Here is a 27,510-nt window from a genome sequence, read left to right on the forward strand (position 1 = left end):
GTGGAGGTCAACATCAAGGAAAGTGGCATGGGATTAGGAGTACGACCAGGTGAATCTGATGGAACCAAAGGAGTTGATATTGGAGAGGAAATTCTGGAGTTCTTCTTCACTGTGAGTCCAGATCATGAAGATGTCATCTATAAATCTGTACCAAACTTTGGGTTGGCAGGCCTGGGTAACCAAGAAGGCTTCCTCTAAGTGACCCATGAATAGGTTGGCATATGAAGGGGCCATCCTGGTACCCATGGCTGTTCCCTTTAATTGTTGGTATGTCTGGCCTTCAAAAGTGAAGAAGTTGTGGGTCAGGATGAAGCTGGCTAAGGTAATGAGGAAAGAGGTTTTAGGTAGGGTGGCAGGTGATCGGCGTGAAAGGAAGTGCTCCATCACAGCGAGGCCCTGGATGTGCGGGATATTTGTGTATAAGGAAGTGGCATCAATGGTTACAAGGATGGTTTCTGGGGGTAATGGATTGGGTAAGGATTCCAGGCGTTCGAGAAAGTGGTTGGTGTCTTTGATGAAGGATGGGAGACTGTATGTAATGGGTTGAAGGTGTTGATCTACGTAGGCAGAGATACGTTCTGTGGGGGCTTGGTAACCAGCTACAATGGGGTGGCCGGGATGATTGGGTTTGTGAATTTTAGGAAGAAGGTAGAAGGTAGGGGTGCGGTGTGTCAGTGGGGTCAGGAGGTTGATGGAGTCAGGTGAAAGGTTTTGTAGGGGGCCTAAGGTTCTGAGGATTCCTTGAAGCTCCGCCTGGACATCAGGAATGGGATTACCTTGGCAAACTTTGTATGTGGTGTTGTCTGAAAGCTGACGGAGTCCCTCAGCCACATACTCCCGACGATCAAGTACCACGGTCGTGGAACCCTTGTCCGCCGGAAGAATGATGATGGGACGGTCAGCCTTCAGATCATGGATAGCCTGGGCTTCAGCAGTGGTGATGTTGGGAGTGGGATTAAGGTTTTTTAAGAAGGACTGAGAGGCAAGGCTGGAAGTCAGAAATTCCTGGAAGGTTTGGAGAGGGTGATTTTGAGGAAGAGGAGGTGGGTCCAGCTGTGACGGAGGACGGAACTGTTCCAGGCAGGGTTCAATTTGGATAGTGTCTTGGGGAGTTGGATCATTAGGGGTAGGATTAGGATCATTTTTCTTTGTGGCAAAGTGATACTTCCAGCAGAGAGTACGAGTGTAGGACAGTAAATCTTTGACGAGGGCTGTTTGGTTGAATCTGGGAGTGGGGCTGAAGGTGAGGCCATTGGATAGGACAGAGGTTTCGGATTGGGAGAGAGATTTGGAGGAAAGGTTAACTACTGAATTAGGGCGTTGTGGTGCCAGATTGTGTTGCTTGGAATTTTGAGGTTTTGGAGGGAGTGGAGCTGGAAGTGGGAGACTGAGTAGATGGGAGAGACTGGGTTTGTGTGCAGTGAGAGGTGGTTGAGGTTTGCTGGAAAGGTTGTGAAGGGTGAGTGAGTTGCCTTTCCGGAGGTGGGAAACCAGGAGATTGGATAGTTTTTTGAGGTGAAGGGTGGCATGCTGTTCTAATTTGCGGTTGGCCTGTAGGAGGATGCTCTGAGTAGCCGGTGTGAATGTGGGAGAGGAAAGATTGAGGACTTTTATTAAAGATAGGAGTTGACGGGTGTGTTCATTGGCTGAGTTGATGTGTAGGTGAAGGATTAGGTGGGTGAGGGCAATGGATTGTTCAGTTTGGAACTGGTGTAGGGACTGATGGAAAGAAGGGTTGCTGCCAGAGATGGGAACTTTAAGTGTGAGGCCTTTGGGGGTTATGCTAAATGTCAGACAAGCCTGGGAAAATAAAATATGCGAGCGTAATCTGGCTAGGGTGAAGGCATGTTTGCGGAGGGAATGTAAATAAAACTTAATGGGGTCGTTTTGGGGGTGTTGTGAGGGTGACATGGTATTAGAAGGTGGAAAGTGTAACATGAGGTTGAAATGAAAATGAAAGATAAAAATATATGGGGAGAGATAAGGGTGAAATAGAAAGTAACTGGAGATCTGGTATGAAAAAAGGCGAAGAAGTGTTGGTTAAGTTGATCCTGTGGTGAACTTGGGAAGGTAGACAGCGATGTGCATGAAGGTTAGGTGGTTGTGTTGCCGCTAAAACACGTTAAAGGACGGAGAAATTCGGGAAAATTTCGAAAAAACGTGTAAATGTATTAAAAGGAGTGGTGTTGTGGTGAAAGATTACAAAAATGGGGCTAACAAATGTGAATAATGACGTTAAAACCTGTGGGGAGCGGCTAAAAATGATCAGTGATGTGCGAAAAACAGAAGTGGAAATAAAGTAAAAGTTATTAGAACTAGCTGAAATGGTTGTTGCTAGGGTGAAGGCATGTTTGCGGAGGGAATGTAAATAAAACTTAATGGGGTCGTTGTGGGGGTGTTGTGAGGGTGACATGGTATTAGAAGGTGTGCTAGGGTGAAGGCATGTTTGCGGAGGGTACTAGGGTGAAGGCATGTTTTCTCAGGCTTGTCTGACATTTGGCATAACCCCCAAAGGCCTCACACTTAAAGTTCCCATCTCTGGCTGCAACCCTTCTTTCCATCAGTCCCTATACCAGTTCCAAACTGAACAATCCATTGCCCTCACCCACCTAATCCTTCACCTACACATCAACTCAGCCAATGAACACACGCGTCAACTCCTATCCTTAATAAAAGTCCTCAATCTTTCCTCTCCCACATCCACACCGGCTATTCAGAGCATCCTCCTACAGGCCAACCGCAAATTAGAACAGCATGCCACCCTTCACCTCAAAAAACTATCCAATCTCCTGGTTTCCCACCTCCGAAAAGGCAACTCACTCACCCTTCACAACCTTTCCAGCAAACCTCAACCACCTCTCATTGCACACAAACCCAGTCTCTCCCATCTACTCAGTCTCCCACTTCCAGCTCCACTCCCTCCAAAACCTCAAAATTCCAAGCAACACAATCTGGCACCACAACACCCTAATTCAGTAGTTAACCTTTCCTCCAAACCTCTCTCCCAATCCGAAACCTCTGTCCTATCCAAAGGCCTCACCTTCAGCCCCACTCCCAGATTCAACCAAACAGCCCTCGTCAAAGATTTACTGTCCTACACTCGTACTCTCTGCTGGAAGTATCACTTTGCCATGAAGAAAAATGATCCTAATCCTACCCCTAATGATCCAGCTCCCCAAGACACTATCCAAATTGAACCCTGCCTGGAACAGTTCCATCCTCCGTCACAGCGGGACCCACCTCCTCTTCCTCAAAATCACCCTCTCCAAACCTTCCAGGAATTTCTGACTTCCAGCCTTGCCTCTCAGTCCTTCTTAAAAAACATTAATCCTACTCCCAACATCACCACTGCTGAAGCCCAGGCTATCCGTGATCTGAAGGCTGACCGGTCCATCATCATTCTTCCGGCGGACAAGGGTTCCACGACTGTGGTACTTGATCGTCGGGAGTATGTGGCTGAAGGACTGCGTCAGCTTTCAGACAACACCACATACAAAGTTTGCCAAGGTAATCCCATTCCTGATGTCCAGGCAGAGCTTCAAGGAATCCTCAGCACCCCAGGCCCCCTACAAAACCTTTCACCTGACTCCATCAACCTCCTGACCCCACCGACACCCCGCACCCCTACCTTCTACCTTCTTCCTAAAATTCACAAACCCAATCATCCCGGCCGCCCCATTGTAGCTGGTTACCAAGCCCCCACAGAACGTATCTCTGCCTACGTAGATCAACACCTTCAACCCATTACGTGCAGTCTCCCATCCTTCATCAAAGACACCAACCACTTTCTCGAACGCCTGGAATCCTTACCCAATCCGTTACCCCCAGAAACCATCCTTGTAACCATTGATGCCACTTCCTTATACACAAATATCCCGCACGTCCAGGGCCTCGCTGCGATGGAGCACTTCCTTTCACGCCGATCACCTGCCACCCTACCTAAAACCTCTTTCCCCATTACCTTAGCCAGCTTCATCCTGACCCACAACTTCTTCACTTTTGAAGGCCAGACATACCAACAATTAAAGGGAACAGCCATGGGTACCAGGATGGCCCCTTCGTACGCCAACCTATTCATGGGTCACTTAGAGGAAGCCTTCTTGGTTACCCAGGCCTGCCAACCCAAAGTTTGGTACAGATTTATTGATGACATCTTCATGATCTGGACTCACAGTGAAGAAGAACTCCAGAATTTCCTCTCCAACCTCAACTCCTTTGGTTCCATCAGATTCACCTGGTCGTACTCCAAATCCCATGCCACTTTCCTTGATGTTGACCTCCACCTGTCCAATGGCCAGCTTCACACGTCCCACCAACAAGCAACAGTACCTCCATTACGACAGCTGCCACCCATTCCACATCAAACGGTCCCTTCCCTACAGCCTAGGTCTTCGTGGCAAACGAATCTGCTCCAGTCCGGAATCCCTGAAGCATTACACCAACAACCTGACAACAGCTTTCGCATCCCGCAACTACCCTCCCGACCTGGTATAGAAGCAAATAACCAGAGCCACTTCCTCATCCTCTCAAACCCAGAACCTCCCACAGAAGAACCACAAAAGTGCCCCACTTGTGACAGGATACTTTCCGGGACTGGATCAGATTCTGAATGTGGCTCTCCAGCAGGGATACGACTTCCTCAAATCCTGCCCTGAAATGAGATCCATCCATCATGAAATCCTCCCCACTCCACCAAGAGTGTCTTTCCGCCGTCCACCTAACCTTCGTAACCTCTTAGTTCATCCCTATGAAATCCCCAAACCACCTTCCCTACCCTCTGGCTCCTACCCTTGTAACCGCCCCCGGTGTAAAACCTGTCCCATGCACCCTCCCACCACCACCTACTCCAGTCCTGTAACCCGGAAGGTGTACACGATCAAAGGCAGAGCCACGTGTGAAAGCACCCACGTGATCTACCAACTGACCTGCATAACCTGTGACGCATTCTATGTGGGAATGACCAGCAACAAACTGTCCATTCGCATGAATGGACACAGGCAGACAGTGTTTGTTGGTAATGAGGATCACCCTGTGGCTAAACATGCCTTGGTGCATGGCCAGCACATCTTGGCACAGTGTTACACCGTCCGGGTTATCTGGATACTTCCCACTAACACCAACCTATCCGAACTCCGGAGATGGGAACTTGCTCTTCAATATATCCTCTCTTCCCGTTATCCACCAGGCCTCAATCTCCGCTAATTTCAAGTTGCCACCACTCATACCTCACCTGTCATTCAACAACATCTTTGCCTCTGCATTTCTGCCTCGACTGACATCTCTGCCCAAACTCTTTGTCTTTAAATATGTCTGCTTGTGTCTGTATATGTGTGGATGGATATGTGTGTGTGTGTGAGTGTATACCCGTCCTTTTTTCTCCCTAAGGTAAGTCTTTCCACTCCCGGGATTGGAATGACTCCTTACCCTCTCCCTTAAAACCCACCTCCTTTCGTCTTTCCCTCTCCTTCCCTCTTTCCTGATGAGGCAACAGTTTGTTGCGAAAGCATGAATTTTGTGTGTATATTTGTGGTTGTTTGTGTATCTGTCGACCTGCCAGCACTTTCATTTGGTAAGTCAAATCATCTTTGTTTTTAGATATATATTCTAGAAAGTCTAATACACATAAGAATTACTGATCATCTCATGAAGAATACAGTTCTCAGCAAGAGCCAATTTGGCTCTCAAAAGGGCCATTCAATAGAAGACACAATCTATGCACTTGCAAATGAAGTTTTAGAAAATGTTAATGAGATTCTGTTATTTGTCTAAAGTGTTTGACTGTGTTGATCACCAGATTCTCTTGCAAAAAGCAGAGTTAGTAGGAATAAGTGGAGTTGCAGGCAATTGGCTATAGTCATATCTCCAAGACAGAAAAGAAAAAGTTGTCTTGAATGGTGTATGTAATGTTTCCTCACATTATGAATGGAGTTCCATTACATTTGGAGTGCCTCAGTGCTCAATTCTTGGTTCACTATTATTCCTGGTTTTTATAAATGATCTACCATCATGTACTAGTCTGGCATGTAAATTCACATTATTCGCTGATGATATCACAATTTTACAACGAAGGAATTTCCAAGCTCATCCATTGCTACAATAAGTGCCTTAATTTAAATGGCAACTATGTAGAAAAGTAGTATTTAAGTGTGGCTTTCATCTGTATAAAATTAAAAAAAATTCCAATACTTTATTTATTTTTAATTCCCAAACGTAATGTACTTTGTGGATAGCCCTCGTATATCGTTTTGTTGCTGGTTTCCCAATGATTTTAGAAATTCCAGTGGAATGTTAACTATCTCTTCTGCCCTATTTGGTCTTAAGTGTTCAAAGCTCTTCTAAATTCTGGTTCTAATACTGGATCCCCACCAGCTCTCACTGCTTTTTCTCCTATCATATCATCATATGAATCCTCCACCTCATAGAGACCTTCAGTGTACTCCTTCAAAATATTCACTATCTCCTTTGCATTTAACAGAGGAATCCCCAATGCACTTTTAATGTTATCACTGTTGCTTTTAGTTTCACCAAAGTTTATGAGTTGCCCATATGCTGAGTTTGTACTGAAAATCATTTCTTTTCGATATCTTCATATTTTTTCATTCAGTTGTGTCATCTTAGGTTCCCAGCACTTACTATTTATTTCATTCCTAACTGACTTCCTGAAGTTGCCTGAACATTTTTATACTTCCTTCTTTTGTCAGTCAAGCAAGGGCACCAACTTTCCAAAATTTCTGTGGGTACATACCATTGGTGGCATGTAGTATGTGTTTTCTGGGGAATCTCGACATTTTTAAAAATAATTATCCTTCATTTATGATCTTTTATGAACACTACCTGTCTCATAAAGATCTGTGCTGTGATGAAGTAAAATATACTGGTACTACAAGCATATGTTGAGACTGCCCTAACTCAGTCAGTACTACACCTGACTTAAAAGCTGTAGAAATGAGAGCAAACTCTGGTTAAAATGTATTTGGTTCTCATTTGTGGAGACTTAAATATAAACACACAAAACCCAGATAGATTCTGTAACTCATTCTTGAATATATTGCGCTGTTATAAGTTATCACCATTAGTTAACAGAGCCATGAGGATAGCCAAAAACTCATCATCAACAATTGATCACATCATCACAGACATAGATAAAGAAAGTTGTGAAATTATTGTCGATAACCTTGGCCTTTCTGATCACTCCTGTCAAATCCTAAAATTAAACATAAATGTAGACAATAAAACTAAAACATACACATACAGAAGTGTTTTCTCCAAACCAGACAGATCAGAATTTGCCAAGCAAATAAACAGTATAACTTGGGAAGAAGTGTATGCTGAAACTAGTGTAAATAAGAAATTTTCTAAATTCATGTCACTATTTAAACTCAGATTTGATGAAGCATTCCCAAAGGTGCAAACTGCAGTACACTCACACAAAAGAAATACCTGGCTGACCAAAGGAATAAGGAAATCCTCTGCAACACTCAAACAACTGAACAGGTTAAAAAACTACCATAGTGATCCTGGTTTCCTAAACTACTACCACACATACAAAAGAATATACAAAAGAGTATTACGAGATGCAAAAAAAGCCCACAATGACAGTATTATATAAAAGGCAGAAAATAAAATTAAAGCAGCCTGGACTGTTACCAAACAGGAAACAAACAGTAATAAATTAAAAACAGTAAACATTCAAATTAAACATAATGGTGCTATTATACATAACCCAAATACACTAGTAAATACTGTAAATGAGTACTTCAGCAGTGTTGCTACCAAGCTACAGCAAAAGTTTGGCAAAAAACAGCCTGAACAAAAATTGAACTATATGGATAACTCACTGTTACTGACTTCTACAGAAGAAGTAAGGATGGTTGTGAAGAATCTAAAGAATAAAACATCAGCAGGTTTAGATGAAGTGCCAGTGTGCTTACTGAAGGACTGCATTGACAGCATACAACATCCTTTGGCACACATCATAAATGAATCATTCACTGCAGGCTGCTTCCCAGAATACTTAAAATGTGCAAAAGTCCTGCCTCTATTTAAGAAAGGCGATCCAGAAAATATAGAAAACTATAGGCCCATCTCATTACTCTCATCCTTTTACAAGGTAATAGGAAATATAATGAAAAAGAGACTACTGGATTTCCTAAACAAGTACAACCTACTGTGTAAAGAACAGTTTGGTTTCAGGCCAGGAAGAAGCACAGGTTCAGCAGTAGCTCACTTCACAAATTTTGTCTTAGAAGCACTTGATGAAGGTGAACATGTAACAGGCATATTCCTATACCTTAACAAAGCATTTGACACGGTAGACCACAAAATACTACTAAACAAAATGGAGACACTAGGAATAAGGGGAACAGTAAATAATTGGTTTCAATCGTACTTGGAAAATAGGGTACAGTGTGTAGAGATCTCACATACAAAGTTCAGTAGATTGACAAAACACATTTCCAAACCAGAACATATTAACATAGGAGTCCCTCAGGGAAGTGTGTTTGGGCCAATACTCTTCCTAATATATATCAATGATTTTCCCCAGAGTGTCAAATACAGGGAAGCAATACTATTTGCAGATGATAGCAGCATCCTTATCAGTGATGAGTCACCAGACAAATTGAGAGACAAAGTTGAAGAAACTCTCAATCATGTATGCAATAAAAATCCTTACCTCCTAATATAAAATGTGTAATGTATCATAAACTAACGTAACTTTCATTACAGTAGATAGAAATAGAAATTTAAAGGAGTGTGTTGTAATTCCCACGCAATATAAACAAAGAGATATGTACAGAAGCAATTCTCAATATTGTGTTTCAGCTGTCCACACACATCCAGTAATCACACAACGTTTGAAAACTGAGGTAATTTTTGACTGACGAAGAGTTTTTGACCGCCGCATTCCATCAGTAGACCTCTACTTTGTACTAGCTATCAATGCACTAATACCCTTAAGTCTACAATATAAGCTACCATGTGCTTCAAACCATTGTCTCAACAAACAAAATGATAACAATCCAGATTACATGAAAACAATTTCGCTGAAACCATAAATGACACTGCTGTCATGTTAAAAAGAAAATTACTATTTAGTTAGTCTGTAACAATCAGCTTCCTTGTGTCTCAAATCATTCTTTATTATTGCCCAGTAGTGACAAGCAGTTATTTTAAAATAATTGTTGATGAATAGAGTCAGCATATTGTAGCATGCCACTTGTAACAAAACATGAAAGCAAGCCAAAAAGATAGGCCCCATTCATTGTACAGTGCAGTTGTTATTCTTGGGAGTGCCTTCAACTTGGACAGAGAAAGCCAAGGAAGGGGGGAGCATGGAGTGTGTTAGTTGCATTTGCACAGTGACATCTCAGACAAACAGATATGTTTTAGAGGGCAGAAGTTTTAGCTTTCATCTCAGCATTTTAATAGCTCATTATGTTTTGATAAAGGCAAGTGAGAAGTATTTATTTTATTTTGTTTTATCAAACTAAATATTTTGTGGATGCGGTGCACCCACAAGATTATGTATGCTGGTCTACAAGCCCAGACATGCCAAGTAGTTGGCACGCATGCAGTCAGCTGAAGTATTTATTCTGTTACTCATGCTTTCTTTGCAATTACCTTCCTCGTACCTATGTTCTTCTTTCTGACTTCTATGACCACCATTTTCATAGATGTTCATTCCTCTTCAAATGAACTGCATACTGAGCTATTCAGTGTCACAGTAGCTATAGCCACAGAGTTATTAAAGCATGTGTCTTCATTCCTTAACACTTCCATATCCCACTTCTTTGCACATTGATTCTTACTGACTTCAGCCTACTCATTTTTATTACTAAATATTGATCAGTGTTTAAATCTGTCCTGGGTACACCTCACAGTCCAGTATTATATTTTGGTATCTCTGTCTGACCATGACACATTCTATCTGGAATCTTCCTGTCTCTCCCAGCTGTTTCCCGAGTATTCAATGTCACAAGCTGAAATTTATGGCAGAACTCAATTAGTCTTTATACTCTCTCATCTCTACCACCAAACTCATGTTCTCCTATAATCATTTCATCTACTTCTTCCCCTACAACTGCATTCAAATCTCCCATGACTGTTAGATTCTCATTGACCTCCATCTGGTAGCCTAGATAGTTTCTTTGATGTTCTTAATGACCTGCTTGTTGACATTGTCAGTAAACACTGCAATAAATATGGCTGGGTTAACATAATACTAACTGGAGATATAAACATTGACTTGCTGTCCAATGACCCTGTATCTAAAAAACTAATGCTAATACTAGCTCAATTTAACTTAACATTTCTGATAAACGAGCCCACTAGAGAGGTCAATAGTGTAAAATCATGCATTGACAACATTATAACTAACATGTCCCACTTTACATACAGTGCATCAGTTTTGAAGCTTGCCATTTCTGACCACCACGCAGTACAGGTATTGATAGAAGCTGAAAATCTTCATGTCAATAGAAAAGAGAAACTATATGTGACAAAAAGAATCACCAATGACAAAAATGTTAAAGATTTCAACAGTTTGCTGGAAAGCTTACAATGGGGTGAATAAAACAGCATTACTTTCAGTGATTTTTCATCAGATTTTTATTATTGCTTCAATGTCTCATGTCCAGAAATGACCTTTACAGTAAATGACTGCAAAAAGATACAAAAAAATAACTGGATAAATCATGAAGTAAAAACAGCAAGAGAGAAACTTAGACTTTTCCAATATGAAATGATAAATAATAACAATAATAATAGACTAAAGGTAGAATTTAAGAACTATCAGGATTACTATAAAGATCTTCTGCTAGAAACTAAAAGTAAATATGTAGCCACAATGTTAAGTTACTCTACAAACACAGGTTTAGCTGTTTGGAAAGTAATAAATAGCTTTAGGGATTGTAAGGACAGATCAACAAGTGATTTTACTATAAATCATAAAGGACATATCATGAAATGTCAATGTCAGATTGCAAATGTTTTTAATGAGTGCTTTTCTTCTGTTGGAAAAACTGTCAATGACCATTTTAAGAATCTTCAGCATAGATATAGCGATAATTACTATTAAAAACAGTCTTGATCACGATTTATTTAACAAGGTGACCAGTTTCGACCACTACTGTGGTCATCTTCAGACCTACAAGTTGTATACAAAGCTCTAATAAGCGGGCTACATACATTAAAGAAAATACATAAAGTTATAAAGCTATAAAGCTATAAAACGTTGAATTACCATTGAGTAGGAACCTCTTTCTGTTGGAGAATCAATACTGGAGAAACCAGTGCACGTCTTGCTATGTATAATGGAGGCTCCACCCACTCCTGACTGCATGATGTCATTACTAACCAATGAGTTATAAGTCGAATTATAATTTAAAATTTCTTAGTTAAAAGAAGAACATTGTCAAGAATTAGAAATAAATACACACTAAACTTAGCTTATTAAACAGTTGTTGTCAATTAAGAAGCGTTAAAAATATTTAAATATGTAGGAAAATGAACTTTGGTTTGGCAGTACATGGGTTGCCCTCTCAAGGCATGTCAGTGAACCATTTGGAACCACTGGTTGCTATGGTGAAGTTGGATGCTGTTGCAAAGATGAAGCAGCAGGCTTTTTTCACTGAGTTGTTGTAAAGTTGATAGTCAAACTAGTGGTTGCCATGGTGAGGACAAACGCCAGTGCAAAGATGTGGCAGCAGGCTTCTTTCCAATGAAGTTGTTGCGAAGTGGAATGGCAAAGACTGTCATGTCGGACGATGTATTATTGAGCAGCAACATCTCTTTAATTGAAACGATTTTTAAAGAGTAAGCTACAATAATCTGTAGCTGACATGTATACTACATGCTGCACAATTACGATACGAAGTAGTTGTCCGTATATATGAAATATTATCTGTGAAGTTGATATGTAGATTACATGTGCCATTTTTTTTTTTTTTTTTATAAAGGCATTGCTATTCCTCAAGTTATATGACAGTCATATAAGCAAATAACAATGAAAGAATTTAAAATTATAAAATTATGAGCCAGTGTCAGAAATAAAACGATGTGAATTAGCAATATGCAGTCTAAAAGCATATAAGCAAAAATTTTAAAACAGATAGTCAATCATAAAATAATGTTTGGTAAAATACAATTACAATGTAAAGATAAAATATTTGCTAAAAGTCTTAATAATTTTTAAAAATTTTAAAAAAAATTTAAAAAAAGCTTTTTAAAACAAAGGACAGAAGAGTAAACATTCTAAAGCAGACCATCGAAAAGCTCAAAGAAATGTTTGTCTTTGAACTGAAGTTGTTCGTTTAAAACAGATAATGGATTACTTTTGTGAAGTGAAAAAATTTCAATTTCTTCTAAGGTATTTAGCAATGGTCCTTTTGGCACAGTATGTAATATTCTCAAATTGCTAGAAATGCAACACTCAGAATGATTATATCCATCAAGATGTTGACCAAATATTCATTTGGTATGTGCAGTACCAGTAGTATGTTCTTTGAAACGTGTTAAAAAGTTACGGTCAGTTTGGCCAATATACTGTTTCTCACAGTCATTACATATTATTTTATAAACGCCTGACTTTTGGTATCTATTTGAGTCTCCAATTGTGTGTTTCAGTTTCATCTGTAGGGGGTTATTAGTTTTAAATGCTATTGTCACACTTTAATCTACAGTTCATAACCAATAGATTGTGGTCAGAGTCCATATCTGCCCCTGGAAATGTCTTACAGTTTAAAACCTGGTTCCTAAATCTCTGTCTTACCATTATATAATCTATCTGATACCCTCTAGTATCTCCAGGAGTCTTCCATGTATACAACCTTCTTTTATGATTCTTGAACCAAGTGTTAGCTATGATTATGTTATGCTCTGTGCAAAATTCTACCAGACGGCTTCCTCTTTCATTTCTCTCCCCCAATCCATATTCACCCACTATGTTTCCTTCTCTCCCTTTTCCTACTCTCGAATTCTAATCACCCATGACTATTAAATTTTCGTCTCCCTTCACTACCTGAATAATTTCTTTTATCTCATCATACATTTCATCAATTTCTTCATCATCTACAGAGCTAGTTGGCATATAAACTTGTACTACTGTAGTAGGCATGGGCTTAGTGTCTATCTTGGCCAAATAATGCGTTCACTATGCTGTTGGTAGTAGCTTACCCGCACTCCTATTTTTTTTATTCATTATTAAACCTACTCCTGCATTACCCCTATTTGATTTTGTATTTATAACCCTGTATTCACCTGACCAAAAGTCTTGTTCCTCCTGCCACCAAACTTCACTAATTCCCACTATATCTAACTTCAACCTATCCATTTCCCTTTTTAAATTTTCTAACCTACCCGCCCGATTAAGGGATCTGACATTCCACGCTCCGATCCGTAGAACACCAGTTTTCTTTCTCCTCATAACGACGTCCTCTTGAGTAGTCCCCGCCCGGAGATTCGAATGGGTGACTATTTTACCTCCGGAATATTTTACCCAAGAGAACACAATCATCAATTAACCATACAGTAAAGCTGTATACCCTCGGGAAAAATTACGGCTGTAGTTTCCCCTTGCTTTCAGCCGTTCGCAAGTACCAGCATAGCAAGGCCGTTTTGGTTAGTGTTGCAAGGCCAGATCAGTCAATCATCCAGACTGTTGCCCCTGCAACTACTGAAAAGGCTGCTGCCCCTCTTCAGGAACCACACATTTGTCCGGCCTCTCAACAGATACTCCCCTCCATTGTGGTTGCACCTATGGTATGGCCATCTGTATCGCTGAGGCACGCAAGCCTCCCCACCAACAGCAAGGTCCATGGTTCATGGGGGTAGGCAGTTGAAAATATGTTTAAGGGCTTCAGAAATTATTATGAAACTTGTGGCATGCTGTAGTTACCAGTGATAGCTTATAGCCATTAGATTAGTGGTTTCTACCCTATGTTCATGTAGCTACTACAAGGGAATATCGTTTGATGATCTCCATTGATGCTGGGTTCACAGCTGTATTGAATCTTTTAAATGATTTAATGTTGCATGAAGCTGTCACAATCTTGTATATTTGCGATGCAATTACACAATTTTGATCTTAGCCCTTAATCAAATGTCTTCACCAAAAATTTGTTGATGGCACATAGTCACAATCAAATTCATATTCCTAGCATCATTTTTAAAGGTGAATTATACAACAAATAGAGAAAAAGAACAACTGCAGGTGGCTTTAGATCATTTAAAGGAGCATTGTTACTTCAGTTACACCTATTTTTATTGTTACAGAAGGTGAACTGTGCCAGCTAAAGAATGGAGGCTCTGGGAAGTGCCTGTATATCAGTTTATGTCCATCAGCTATCCACAAGGTGTACAAAGGTATTGAGCTGGACATATGTGGCTTCCAAGGCAGTGTAGCTATCGTGTGTTGTGAAGATCCTGCTGCCTCCAATCAACTAATCGCAGGAGATCAACCACCCAGGTAAAAAATCTTACCTTACAACTCTTTTTACATGTTGCACTCCACTGTTGTCAAAACTGTAGATACTAGTAAATACTAGTATAACTGATTGACGGCTGACAGCTTTAAGTACATCATGTGCTACATTCTTGCTGGATGCGATGTCAAATAATATCTTGCATTAAAATTATGTCATGGCTGCGTGTAGGTACAATCGTACTGAATGTTCCTCAGCTGTGTTGACTAAGGGATAGTTGTAAGGAGTACTGTAAGCGTGATTGACACACAAGTGCCATACATCACAAAGGCATCTCATAGAATTAGGTGTACTGCTGGTGGTCTGCGACTTCCCAACACGATATTTCAATGTCGTAACTCGGCGTCTTCATCAGGTGTTCCCTGAGACTGGTTGACGAGCTGACCTTGTCCCATATTTATGCCTGGGTGGTGTGTGGTGCTCCCTATGCCATCAGCGCCCACTGTCTCCATTTCTGGCAGTGGTATCAGTCACTAGACGCTCCTTCTTTGGTCCGTGCCCATTGTGTCACTCTTCTGAGGTAGTGGACAACACAAGGCATTCCCTATTGGGTCCGCACCCGATAGGCGCGATCCTAGCACTATCATGGCTCTGTTGAAGTTCTTTATGTTGTCTGCGACCACGGCGAGGTTCTATCATGGCTGAGCCATTCTCCTGGCCTTCTGAACCCAGTATGCACATGTGAGGTGCACTTCCTGTGGCATTCAGCTGCTGTTGGGGCTCCATATTATAACGGCCATCCTCCAAGGAGCTTGCTGCTGCCTGGTATCGTGTATACCATTCTGTTCCATTACTTAAGCCCTAGGACATCTGTAGTTCATTCCTGGAGGAGGGAACATGACAGAGAAAATTGCTTCATGAGCACATTGTATGTTATATCATATTTGATTCATTTTAGTGAACCATTCCGATCACCTGAAAGCAGTTATAAAAAACATATAGTTTTATTCAAGTATTTATCATTCATTACTCTGCATCATATGTAAGAAATTTGCTGTACCCAGTGGTCATTCTTCAATACTGAAATACATAGTGCCATAGTCTTCATTCACAGTAATTCCAATTTAATACTTACCTTACACCGTGTCACTTTCAGAGATTGTTTTCATTAACAGTTTTTCTAAACACTTTGTAGTTTAAGGATGACTGCACTATACCTGGTTGCCAGTCATAACCCACAAGAAAAAAGTATGTCACTTGTATTGTTGCAGGATTATTAAAAACGACTTTTCTCATGAACGGTGAAACGAAGAGTCCTTTGTTGATACTGTGCCAGAAACAATGACACACTGAAACAATTGATCACTAGACTCTGTGGTGACTTCTTTACAGTGACAGCAAACTTTTCATCTATTTATAATGAGCGAAATACAGATGTATTAGATTTAGTCAAACAGGCACAGATTACACAACCGAGAACTATTTTTTCAAAAGAGATGGCCCAAAAAACTCCAAAACCTTACACTAATCAGTCATAAGTCTCCAAGATCTAGTCATGTTCTCTAGTAGAGTATTAAAATCTTGTGCCAACTATACAGCACTGTCCTTCAGACATCTTTACTATAATTTCATGATTCAAGACCTTTTTCCAGTAGACAGAATCATGAAGACTTAACATCAAAATATAAAAATGGAAATAATCAAATCACCATTAATAACAGATCAGTTTCATTATTTTCAGTCTCACAAAAATAAGTTACTTAAACTACAATAATTGTAAAACAGACTCCATTGTATATCTATTGCCAGTGATAGATAAAAGATTTGCTTGCATTCACCTCTGTTGTACTGTTAGTAGACAGAATCATGAAGACTTAACATCAAAATATAAAAATGAAAATAATCAAATCACCATTAATAACAGATCAGTTTCATTATTTTCAGTCTCACAAAAATAAGTTACTTAAACTACAATAATTGTAAAACAGACTCCATTGCATATCTATTGCCAGTGATAGATAAAAGATTTGCTTGCAGTCACCTCTGTTGTACTGTTACAAATGGCTGAATGGTCACAATTAATATTTATTTAAGATGATGTGCCATGGTCTGGAGTAGTTTTGTGTCTAGTGAAGCAGGCAATACAACTCATCAGCTTTGACCAATGATGTCATACATTAGTCATAGATAATAATGTCGTCACTTTCAGCCATAGATAATAAAACAGTTCTTTGTTCCAGATAAGCTCTATCATTGTACATTAAAATAACTGAATGTGATTTTAAAGGAGATAACTACATATTGCTCAAAATATTCTTCATGTGCATTTATTTAAATAATTGTTTGCTATTCATTTGGTATTAATTTCATTCTTAGTGATATTGTGGTAATTTGGACTATTAGTTTCTTATTTTAGGACAAATTTTAGTATCTTATTTTCGTTTGTAGATATGGATTTATCTGTTCCAATGAACCTGGATGATGTGAGAGAGGCTATGGGTGTAGACATGTTGGCCATGATTTGTTTATTTTACAGATGTGTGGTCTCACTGCCGAGTATGTTTGATGTCGTGAGTGCGGCAAACTTATGCGCCTCACAAGTTTATCTCATTGCTGTACTCACGACTTATTTGTATGGTGCTGCAGCAAAGATTGGTTGTGGTCGTCCGTTAGATGAGGGACATGGTTCAAAAAATCTGTTGTGGTCGAAATTGACGAGTCGCATTTTGGCAAAAGGAAGCACAACAGGGGGGAACCTCCAGTGGGATTATGGGTTTGGGGGGCTGCAGCTTTAGGTCAAGAGTGTGATGAGGTAGTGTTTAAAGTAGTACCCAATCAAAGGAAGGACGTTTTGGTCAGTTTAATTGAAGATCATGTTGCAGAGGGTTCCATTGTAAGTTCAGATGGTTTTTCTTCATATAAGGGTTTAGGGGAAAGGGGTTATAAGCATCTAATAGTTAATCACAATATTGAGTTCAGATCATTATCCACAGGGACTTGCACAAACAGCGTAGAGGGTTATGGGTCAGCTGTGGAATCTCTTGTAGGGAAGGGGAAATGCCAGATTTCCACACTTAAAGTCACTTAGACGAATATTCATGGAGGCGTAGTATTCCCTAAACATATTGCCCACTTAAATGTTTTGTTAAATGTGTTGGGCAAATGTACCGTCCAAAAAATGTTAGATAATTTGAGCTTCAGTTCTTTTAAGAAGTTCCCATGTGGTAAGTTCAGTTTTCCAGTTTTTTTTCTTTTACTGCATTTGACTATTTTGATGTATTTCATTGTTTTACTACACCATTACGTAAGTTTTCGTGTTCTCCAGTACATAATAGAAATTTTGCAGCTGTCGTTCTTCTTTCATTTCCCAGCACTAGTATCAGTACAGATTTTTTCGAATCTGTACTACCGACATTGAAGGCGAAATGCCTGACACAACTAAAATTTGTATCCCGTCCTTCAACACTACCTATTCCAATATATATATATATATATATATATATATATATATATATATATATATATATATATATATATATATATATATATATATATATATATATATATATAGTTATAATAGAGGGAAACATTCCACGTAGGAAATATATATCTAAAAACAAAGATGATGTGACTTACCAAATGAAAGTGCTGGCAGGTCGACAGACACACAAACAAACACAAACATACACACAAAATTCAAGCTTTCGCAACAAACTGTTGCCTCATCAGGAAAGAGGCAAGGAGAGGGAAAGACGAAAGGATGTGGGTTTTAAGGGAGAGGGTAAGGAGTCATTCCAATCCCGGGAGCGGAAAGACTTACCTTAGGGGGAAAAAAGGACGGGTATACACTCGCACACACACACATATCCATCCACACATATACAGACACAAGCAGACATATTTAAAGACAAAGAGTTTGGGCAGAGATGTCAGTCGAGGCAGAAGTGCAGAGGCAAAGATGTTGTTGAATGACAGGTGAGGTATGAGTGGCGGCAACTTGAAATTAGCGGAGATTGAGGCCTGGTGGATAACGGGAAGAGAGGATATATTGAAGAGCAAGTTCCCATCTCCGGAGTTCGGATAGGTTGGTGGGAAGTATCCAGATAACCCGGACGGTGTAACACTGTGCCAAGATGTGCTGGCCGTGCACCAAGGCATGTTTAGCCACAGGGTGATCCTCATTACCAACAAACACTGTCTGCCTGTGTCCATTCATGCGAATGGACAGTTTGTTGCTGGTCATTCCCACATAGAATGCGTCACAGTGTAGGCAGGTCAGTTGGAAGTATCCAGATAACCCGGACGGTGGCTATCCGAACTCCGGAGATGGGAACTTGCTCTTCAATATATCCTCTCTTCCCGTTATCCACCAGGCCTCCATCTCCGCTAATTTCAAGTTGCCGCCACTCATACCTCACCTGTCACTCAACAACATCTTTGCCTCTGCACTTCTGCCTCGACTGACATCTCTGCCCAAACTCTTTGTCTTTAAATATGTCTGCTTGTGTCTGTATATGTGTGGATGGATATGTGTGTGTGTGCGAGTGTATACCCGTCCTTTTTTCCCCCTAAGGTAAGTCTTTCCGCTCCCGGGATTGGAATGACTCCTTACCCTCTCCCTTAAAACCCACATCCTTTCGTCTTTCCCTCTCCTTCCCTCTTTCCTGATGAGGCAACAGTTTGTTGCGAAAGCTTGAATTTTGTGTGTATGTTTGTGTTTGTTTGTGTGTCTGTCGACCTGCCAGCACTTTCATTTGGTAAGTCACATCATCTTTGTTAGACACACACACACACACACACACACACACACTGCTAACGAAAATGTGGAAATGGATGTATGTTACATTTGCAACCTGTACCTCAGTTGAACAACGCGAAGAGGCATTTAGATGACACAAATACAATTTGTATCCCGTACTTCATTATGGGCTACTTTTCTTTCCCTTTTCTTTCCGCTTTTGATGCTAATAGCAAAAGTGAAGCACAAAGATCAACTTCCAAGCTACCAGATTTCTGCTACCCATCAGCATTCCACCCTCTGCCACGGTATCTGTGTTGGGCCTTGCCACAGTTCAACTATCGATACTTTGTATCCTGAGCTTCAGTTGATCTATATAGTTCAACTGAACAACAGGATATTACTACTAACGAAAATGAAGAAATCAACATACGGTAAACTTGTATCCCCTAGTGCAGTTAACCAATACAGTTCTAATGAGGTTCAAGATACAACCCATATATATGTAACATGAGGTATTCTGTGCTACCAGTATTTCCATACATTTTTCCCCTGCATTTTCCACGGAAATAATACAATACAAACATGCGATATCCTCAACGTGAAAATACTACTTGCCTTGATATATGTCAACCATATTTTTCATCTCTTGTATTCCTTTGTTTCTGAATGGTCTTGTCAGCTCTTTCATCTGTGTAATAAATGCTCTCTGGCCAATTCTGACATCATTGGTCAAAGCCGATGGGTTGTATCCTCTGCTTCACTAGACCCGTAGTTTTGTACATCATTCTGGTGTTCTTTCCTAAAACAATCATACAACATATAACAGGTAAGTAATGAGTCAAACAACTCTCTTTCTCACTACAAGCGGGTTTTGTAATCTTACCCTTCCACACATCTCTATTAAAATTCTCTCTCTCTCTGCATAAGTTTAGAAAGCTTTGGAGGCATAAGATACATAAAAGAAAAACTTTTTTACCTATCTTCGTTTTCTCTTGTTGTTGTTGTTAGCTGCAGTTCTCACATCTAGGGGTACGTTACTGTGGCTGGAATTTTGACTTAGTGAGTTCCAGATGACTAAATAACTGATGAAGATATGCCTGTATTATATTGAATTTTATTCTTTGTCACATTTTTTAATATCACACCGTCTTTACAATTAACACTGCTATCACACCGCAGATCACATTGTTAGTATTTATCATAAAAACATGTCTGTTTCCATCAGAGACATGTCCACTAATCCTACCTATATTCTGCAGTACTCACAATATTCGAAAGAGATTACAAAGTGAAAGAGTTTACAAACATTCTTGACAAAAGAAGAATCATCAACAAAATAAAACATTATTTTATAAATGAATCCAGAAATAAATTTAATAATTAGTGTTAGATTATGCAATTAATAATATGAACATGAAGTATGCCTGATATTTCTTAATTTCAAATATTTCTAAAAGAAGAGTAATTTTAACTGTACATACGGAGTGCTAACAAATTAATTTCTTTTTACATATTTTAACCTGAAACATAACACATTGTATACAAATTCATATGAAGTTCTTCTATTGAAACAGCTGAGATAATTTTAATTTACACAAGATTCAGAAATATTTCTATGGCATCACCTATTTCTGTAAAGAGAAGATTATGTTAGAAAACCAGGTCCATTACATTCTCTCATTCACAGGTTCTGAGTGAGGTGCCTTACCCAATGTATACCCCCTCCTGCCAATGAAGAACCTGTTAGTTCTCAAAGCTAAATAGTTTGTCCCTTTTGCTTTCACATGTGTCTATTGGTGGAACTATACTTTTGGTCATTTTTGGAAGTTGACTATTAACAGCCATCAGGTAATGTATAAAATGCATGTTTGGCTATCAGCTGCCTTTTTATTTAAAACCCAAATATCAACGAGTTTCAGTCACAGATCATCTTCACAGATTAGGATTGAAACAGTGTAAGCCACATCATCACATCTGTCATGACCATGTCTCATATGTAGACCATATCATGAATTCCAGTATAACACACAGTACTTTCAAAGGCAGATTAGTATGTTTTGTTATAAGAGTCCACCCACTGCTACAACATTACATCAATACAGCATTACATGATTATAGGAATATTTCATTAATACTAAGTAATACGTAGAGATTTTGAAGATAACATTGTCCAATTTTATAACCAGGACCTTAAACAGTAACTTACAGTCCGTGCAAGTGATAACACATGTAACATCATACTTTTTCATCATTGTAGCTTATATGTTAGATATTGCTTAGCTGTATTTTCATCCCTCTATAATAATATATATTGTTACTGAATTTCACCAGGGAAAACATGAAGATTGTCTGAGGAAAGGGCTGAAACTGGTTGATAATGAATAAAAATCTGAAGATGCCGCTGAGCCTGTTTTTATTTGATTTTTAGCATTTTATACAATTGCTGTTTTGCTCCAATTGCAAAATGCTTCATAAAATTTTAAAATCTATTTCTCTTGGCCCCACTGGGGATGGGGTCTCTCTAGGAGCCCCCTACCCACTGTCTCCAGCCTGTTAGTTTGTGTCAGATGTGTAACCCATACTCTGTGGACCTCAAGGCTGCTCATTGGCTTTCAGTTCCTGATAATGCTACAACTTACTCTCTTCCCAGCCACACCTCCTCTCACCCTCCAAAGGAGAAGTTTTGGGATGAGACTTCTCATCATCCCAGGGTGTATTGGCCCATCCCTCTAATTTATTTGGACTTGTAAGGGGTTCATAGGCCCTTACTACAAGTTTGCACTCGGCACAGGTCGACAGGGCAAACAATCGATAGTGTCGGGTTGCGAGAGCGAGTGTGAGTTGAGTCAGTTCCCAAGCTGCGGGCCGAGCCGTGTGGAGACCTGTTGTGGTAATACAAGGCTGACCGACAAAGGGAGTGGCCATCGCTGCGGTTTAACCCCTTTGTCTTAGAATAATACGGGAAAGTGAAGAAGTACAATTACGAGAGTGATCAGTGATATTTCTGTGCCGATATTTGTGGTTTTGCGTCTACCGCACCGGCATCATTTGGATTGCAATGTTGGATTGCAGTGTTGGATTGCAATGATTGTATTTAGCGTGTGACAATTATGAATAACGAAGAAGCCTGTGCCAAGATTAGCTGTTATTAAATATGTATGACGAAGGCAGTGGCTGTCTCCTTTTTCTTGTGTTTTAGAGACGAATATAGGTTCTTGATTAATGAAGCTGTGTTGGCGTTCTTCTTGTCACCAGACATTTCATTATTACAGCATTTGAGAAGGACAAAAATGGAATGTAACAACTCCGTAGCAGTCAAATCCGATTGCCAGCCCCATTAGGTACACGGTCACATTAATTAATAATTATTTTGTGCTGCTATTGCTATCAGATCCGATCGGGTCGAGATACGTAAATTGGAGGTGTTACAGACTCTATGACTACTGTTCAAATGGCTCTAAGCACTGTGGGACTCAACATCTGAGGTCATCAGTCCCCTACACTTACAACTACTTAAACCTAACTAACCTAAGGACATCACACACATGCATGCCCGAGGCTGGAGTCGAACCTGCAACCTAAGCAGCAGTGTGGTTCCGGGCTCATGCACCTAGAACCGCTTGGCCCCAGCGGCAGGCACAACTACTGTCCTCCTATGGACTGTAATGGTTACTACCATGACCTTCCATAATTGCAGTCTCTTCTTTCTCCCTACTCTGGAGCTTTTTTTGTATTGCAGGAATCTCATTTCACGCATACTCATTCACTGACTCTTCATGGTTTCCAAGCCTTCTGCCGGAAGTAGGCCAGCCCTTTGCAAGCCTCCAGTGGTGTCTGTACGTTGGTCCACAGACGTGGTTAGTTCCATGGTTCCTCTTCATACCGCACTAAAAATGGTAACCATTCAGATCCATTTACACTGTGCAGTAACGATATGCAATCTTTATAACACCCCCCCCCCCCCCCAACTGGCCTTGTACACTTCCTGCTCTTCTTCCCCTCCTTCAACATCTCCCATCTACCATCCTTCTCATTGTTGGTTTTGATGCCCATAATCGTCTGTGGAGCGGTACTGTGACCACTGATGGGGGCAGGGCTGTTAAGGCCTGCTAGCAGGGCTTGATCTCTGCCTCCTCAACACTAGAGTGCCCACTCTTCAGTGTGGCACATGGCTTTTCCTCAGCAATTGATCTTTCAATCTGTAGCCCTGGATTCCTCCATTCCATTCAATGTGAAGTTCATGATTTGTATGACAGTGATCATTTTCTGGCCATCTTATCTTTCTTTCAGCAGCACTTGCCTGGACAGCGTCCCAGGTGAGCCTGTACTAATGTGGACTGGGTTGCCTTTTCCTTGTGTAGCGTGACTGACTGGCAACTATTGCCTTTCAGACTAGCCCCATGATCAGCCTTCTAGTGGAGGCAGGGATTCCCCTTTTGTGAGTTCTCTGCCAGCAACAGTTGATTGCTCATGTGTTCTGCATCTTTTGCTCCTTGGAGCACCCAAACTGCCATCCCCTCTTCCCAGATACAGAGATATGCCTCTCACAATGAGGGCCCAAGTCTGAGGTTATGACCACCATCTGCATCCCATCCCTTTTTTTCAAAACTGCAGCTTTCCATTTATCATTTCTTCTCTGAGCCTGCTCACATACATCTCCATGGTGCATCCCCCATCCACAGCTCTGTCTTGACCTATCATAAGGTCTGAAAGACTTGGCTCTGCCTGAGGTCCTCAGCTGCAATTCTTCATCGTTCTAGGCATGTTTTATGGTTCAGAAGTAGTCTGTACTGGTGGCATGATGGTTGCCAAACATACTGGCTTTACTTACAATCATGTGGGATGTAATGAATTCTGCTCCTTACCAAATGGCTGCAGTGTTTCCACTGCATAGTTGATAGCCATCTCTCGTGCTCTTGAGCATATTCATTCCTGCACTGGTGAATCCTTCCCCATCTGTAGCGACTCCTTGAGCAGTTTATAAGGTGTTTACCAGTGTTTTCCTTTTCATTTCTTGGTCCTGATGATCCATGATTCCCTATTCGCCAACAGACAATGTGGATGCTTGGTGAGCTCTGTCTGGACCCTTAAGTCACATCAAGATCCCAGGGAATGAATTCATTGACAGGCCGCCTCTTGAGATTTGTATTCTGGCACCAAACCTTCAATCAATATTATGCCACCAAATTCTAAGGATTTGTAATCCTTTTGGACTGTCCTAACCTAGTCACCCTGCAGTGGACTCAATCCTCCTCACTCACTACCCCTGGTGTTAGCAGATGATGCCTCAGTGGCTGAACTGGTTTTATAGTTTATTGATAATAGAGGCTTTTATCACGTTCTCTAAGGGATGATGTCAGCCTTGTCAGCCCATGGAAAGTTGACAGGACACCCCCCTGCCACCTCTGTCCTGACTGGGCAATGGCTGTCTGTGCCTGATGCTCTGTTTCAGACCTTGCCCTATCTATTCCTCACTCTTCTTCCCTTTCTCACATGTTCTCACAGTTTCTGCCTTTGAGGGCCTTCAGCGGCTCCCTGGACTGAGCACCTCACCAGACTTCCTTCCTTTCCCTCTTTTCTTCTTCCTTGTTTTCTTTCTAGGCTTTGTTGAGCTCTGATAAACCTTGGGGTTTTCTTTTCTTGGGTTTTATGTATCCCTTTCAATTATGTGTAGTGTTGTTGAATTGTCTGTTTCAGGTAGGAGGGACTGATGGCTTCATTGTTTTGTCCCTTTAAACATTAAACCAACCAGTCAAGTTGACTGTTAGATGGCAAGGACAGTGATTTGTGATCTCTACTTGGTAACTGTGTTATTAATTTACTTGCTGCATGTTAATAATTGTGTTTAATCACTTAAGTACTAGGTTATTGCACTCAGTCACATTATAGGAGTGTAGTACGTGGCAAGCTGTTCATCGGTGCATAAATTATAGTAGGTGACACATGATCTGGCCATAAACAGTAGTTCATTCAGCAACTGAAGTGCAAGCAAAGTGTTTGAACTGCAAATCCTTTTTGGGCCACATTATTTGTAGTATATTGGCTCCACATAACAAATTTTCAACCACATTTGATGGAGGTGCTGGTACCAAGAGAACATTTGCATACGTAAATATGGCTACGCTTCAGCTTCATTGCAGGGAACTAAGGAAAATATTGACAAAATACGCTACAGGAATAAAACAAAAATCACAATTAACATAAAATATGGTGGCGTAGTGCCACAAGATCTGATGACCAAGATACAGTTCTCCAAAACATGTAGTGAGAATAATAATAAGTGTACAAATAGAACTGTTGTTCTGTGAGGAACAGCAATATGGTCTTCTTTGTAACAAGCTAGAAAGAGATCAGCATCATTTATGTAGTGCAAATAAGGAAGCTGCAACCCTTTTCAGAGTCAAAGTTTCTTGTTAGTTTTACTGTGTTAAATTTAGCTCAGGTAAACATAAATGGTTGATAGCAGTCAGTAATTCAGTTCCTAATGGCTGCTTCACTACATTTGTTTATACCTTTGTTTGTGCCAAATCCTGGTACAGTCTCTTTGATTATTTGATTGTCAGATCATAATGAAGGAATGAATGAGTGAATGAATAGTGCAGTTCCCGTAACAATAATGCATATAATGCATAGAAATATTTGAAATCAAGTAAAGTAACACAGTACTTGGAAATCAGTGATAGAATACAAACAATGGAATGAGGAAAGACAATTACTCATATGATTTACATTTTCTGTGTTTACCTAAATCACTTCAGACAAGATAAATAATATGCTGTGTAGTGAGTGGATGTCTTCTCTGATACTGCCATTAAAATTGAAGAACACAATACATAACTGATAAGCAATCTGGTTACAGTGCAACATAGTGAACATTTGAATGGAATCTTTAAAACAGAACACACACAATACTTCAGGGAAGATAACTGATGTGACAAATAAAACCTGTAGCCCAGACATTGAGTTACAGATTATATACTTTGCTCTAAATAGGTCTCAGTTAGTTTTATTTGTTATTGAAGCATCCCTCAGCAATAATCCATACAAAATTATTTGTCTGTTTTCAAATGTGGTGTTAAATGGAAACATCATACTAATTTTTCTAAAGGACTGTTCATCTTAGGCTAGCATCTAAATATAAGGCACATACAATTGATGTGCTGAGAGGTCACAAAATTATGAAATTTACATATTTCTCAATATTATAAGATATAGACTTTTTCAACAGATGTTACTCCTGTGTCCTATTTTCATAGCTTAATTGGAATTATTTATTCCTACAGGAAGCCTGACACACAACCAAATGTAATACCTGACTCAACAACCACTTCACCAAACAGCAGCCTTGTCTCAAAGTTCCAGTCTCCCACTACACAATCTGGTAACACTTCAAGTCAGCAAATTAGGAAGCGTGTTAGTGAAGAGAGTAAGTTCCAGTTTTTCTTAAGGTTTTTGAATTATCAGATGTTGCGATTGACTGATGGACATACTGGCTGACTGATCTATCTATCTCTCTATCTATCTGTCTATCTATCTATCAGTCTGTGAAAGAATGTGCATTGTATGCATTTGAAATCATTGTTTTAACACATGGTCTATTGGTGTAACACTTATTTCATGGTTAAGTTGAAGCATAGTTGTTGATCTAACCAACACAGGTTTCTTGTCTGAAACTTGGCCACGGACTGACTGTCTCGGGACCAAAAATTGGGCCCTTATATATCCTCACAATAGTAGGCACTGAAACTACACATCGTTTGATGTTTAATTTAAGAAATTACAATTAAAACTTAACTCATTAAATTAACTGAATACTTCAAAAACTTGCATCGTTGTAACAGTTTCTTCTACTACAAGAGTTTGCCAAAATTATTTGCTTAAGTGATGAAATTAGCAGATACAGTTACACAAACAATACTTCTGAGAAAACTGGTAATTACTTTGGAATTAATTAAGAGCTGGCTTTGCTAACATGTTTTTGAATAGAGCCAAATAGACCCTTTGAGAATACCATTAGTTACTCCTCCAAAAGTTTATAATTATTATATAATTTATATTTGTTTACAAGTCAACAATAGAATTTAAGTTACAAAACATTTACTGATTTTATCCTACAGCAAGAGATGCTAACTAGGCATAGTCAAAATAAATTACAAAATCAATGACATACATAAAACTAAGCACTAAATTAGATCTGGTATTATATTCTTTAAAACTCAGGGCCAACCTTCCTCTTTTATGAAAATGCACATTATACTCACATATGTTATCGGTAATTAGTCAGACATAAGTAAATGAATTTTAATGAGGCAGATGGAAAAACAAGAGGGGAAGTAAAAATACCCCAAT

General features: G+C 39.9%; 1 protein-coding gene across 1 annotated transcript in view; it reads left to right on the plus strand.

The window, feature by feature from the left end:
• The window catches only part of LOC124774617 (serine protease snake-like), a 217,153-nt gene that overhangs the window by 86,854 nt on the left and 102,789 nt on the right, over window positions 1–27,510 (plus strand). The window contains exons 4-5 of the mRNA XM_047249495.1: window positions 14,272–14,464; window positions 26,445–26,587. Coding sequence (XP_047105451.1) covers window positions 14,272–14,464; window positions 26,445–26,587 — 336 coding nt within the window. The remainder of the gene's footprint in view (window positions 1–14,271; window positions 14,465–26,444; window positions 26,588–27,510) is intronic.

Source organism: Schistocerca piceifrons, chromosome 2, assembly GCF_021461385.2.
Source record: "Schistocerca piceifrons isolate TAMUIC-IGC-003096 chromosome 2, iqSchPice1.1, whole genome shotgun sequence".
NCBI lineage: Eukaryota > Metazoa > Arthropoda > Insecta > Orthoptera > Acrididae > Schistocerca > Schistocerca piceifrons.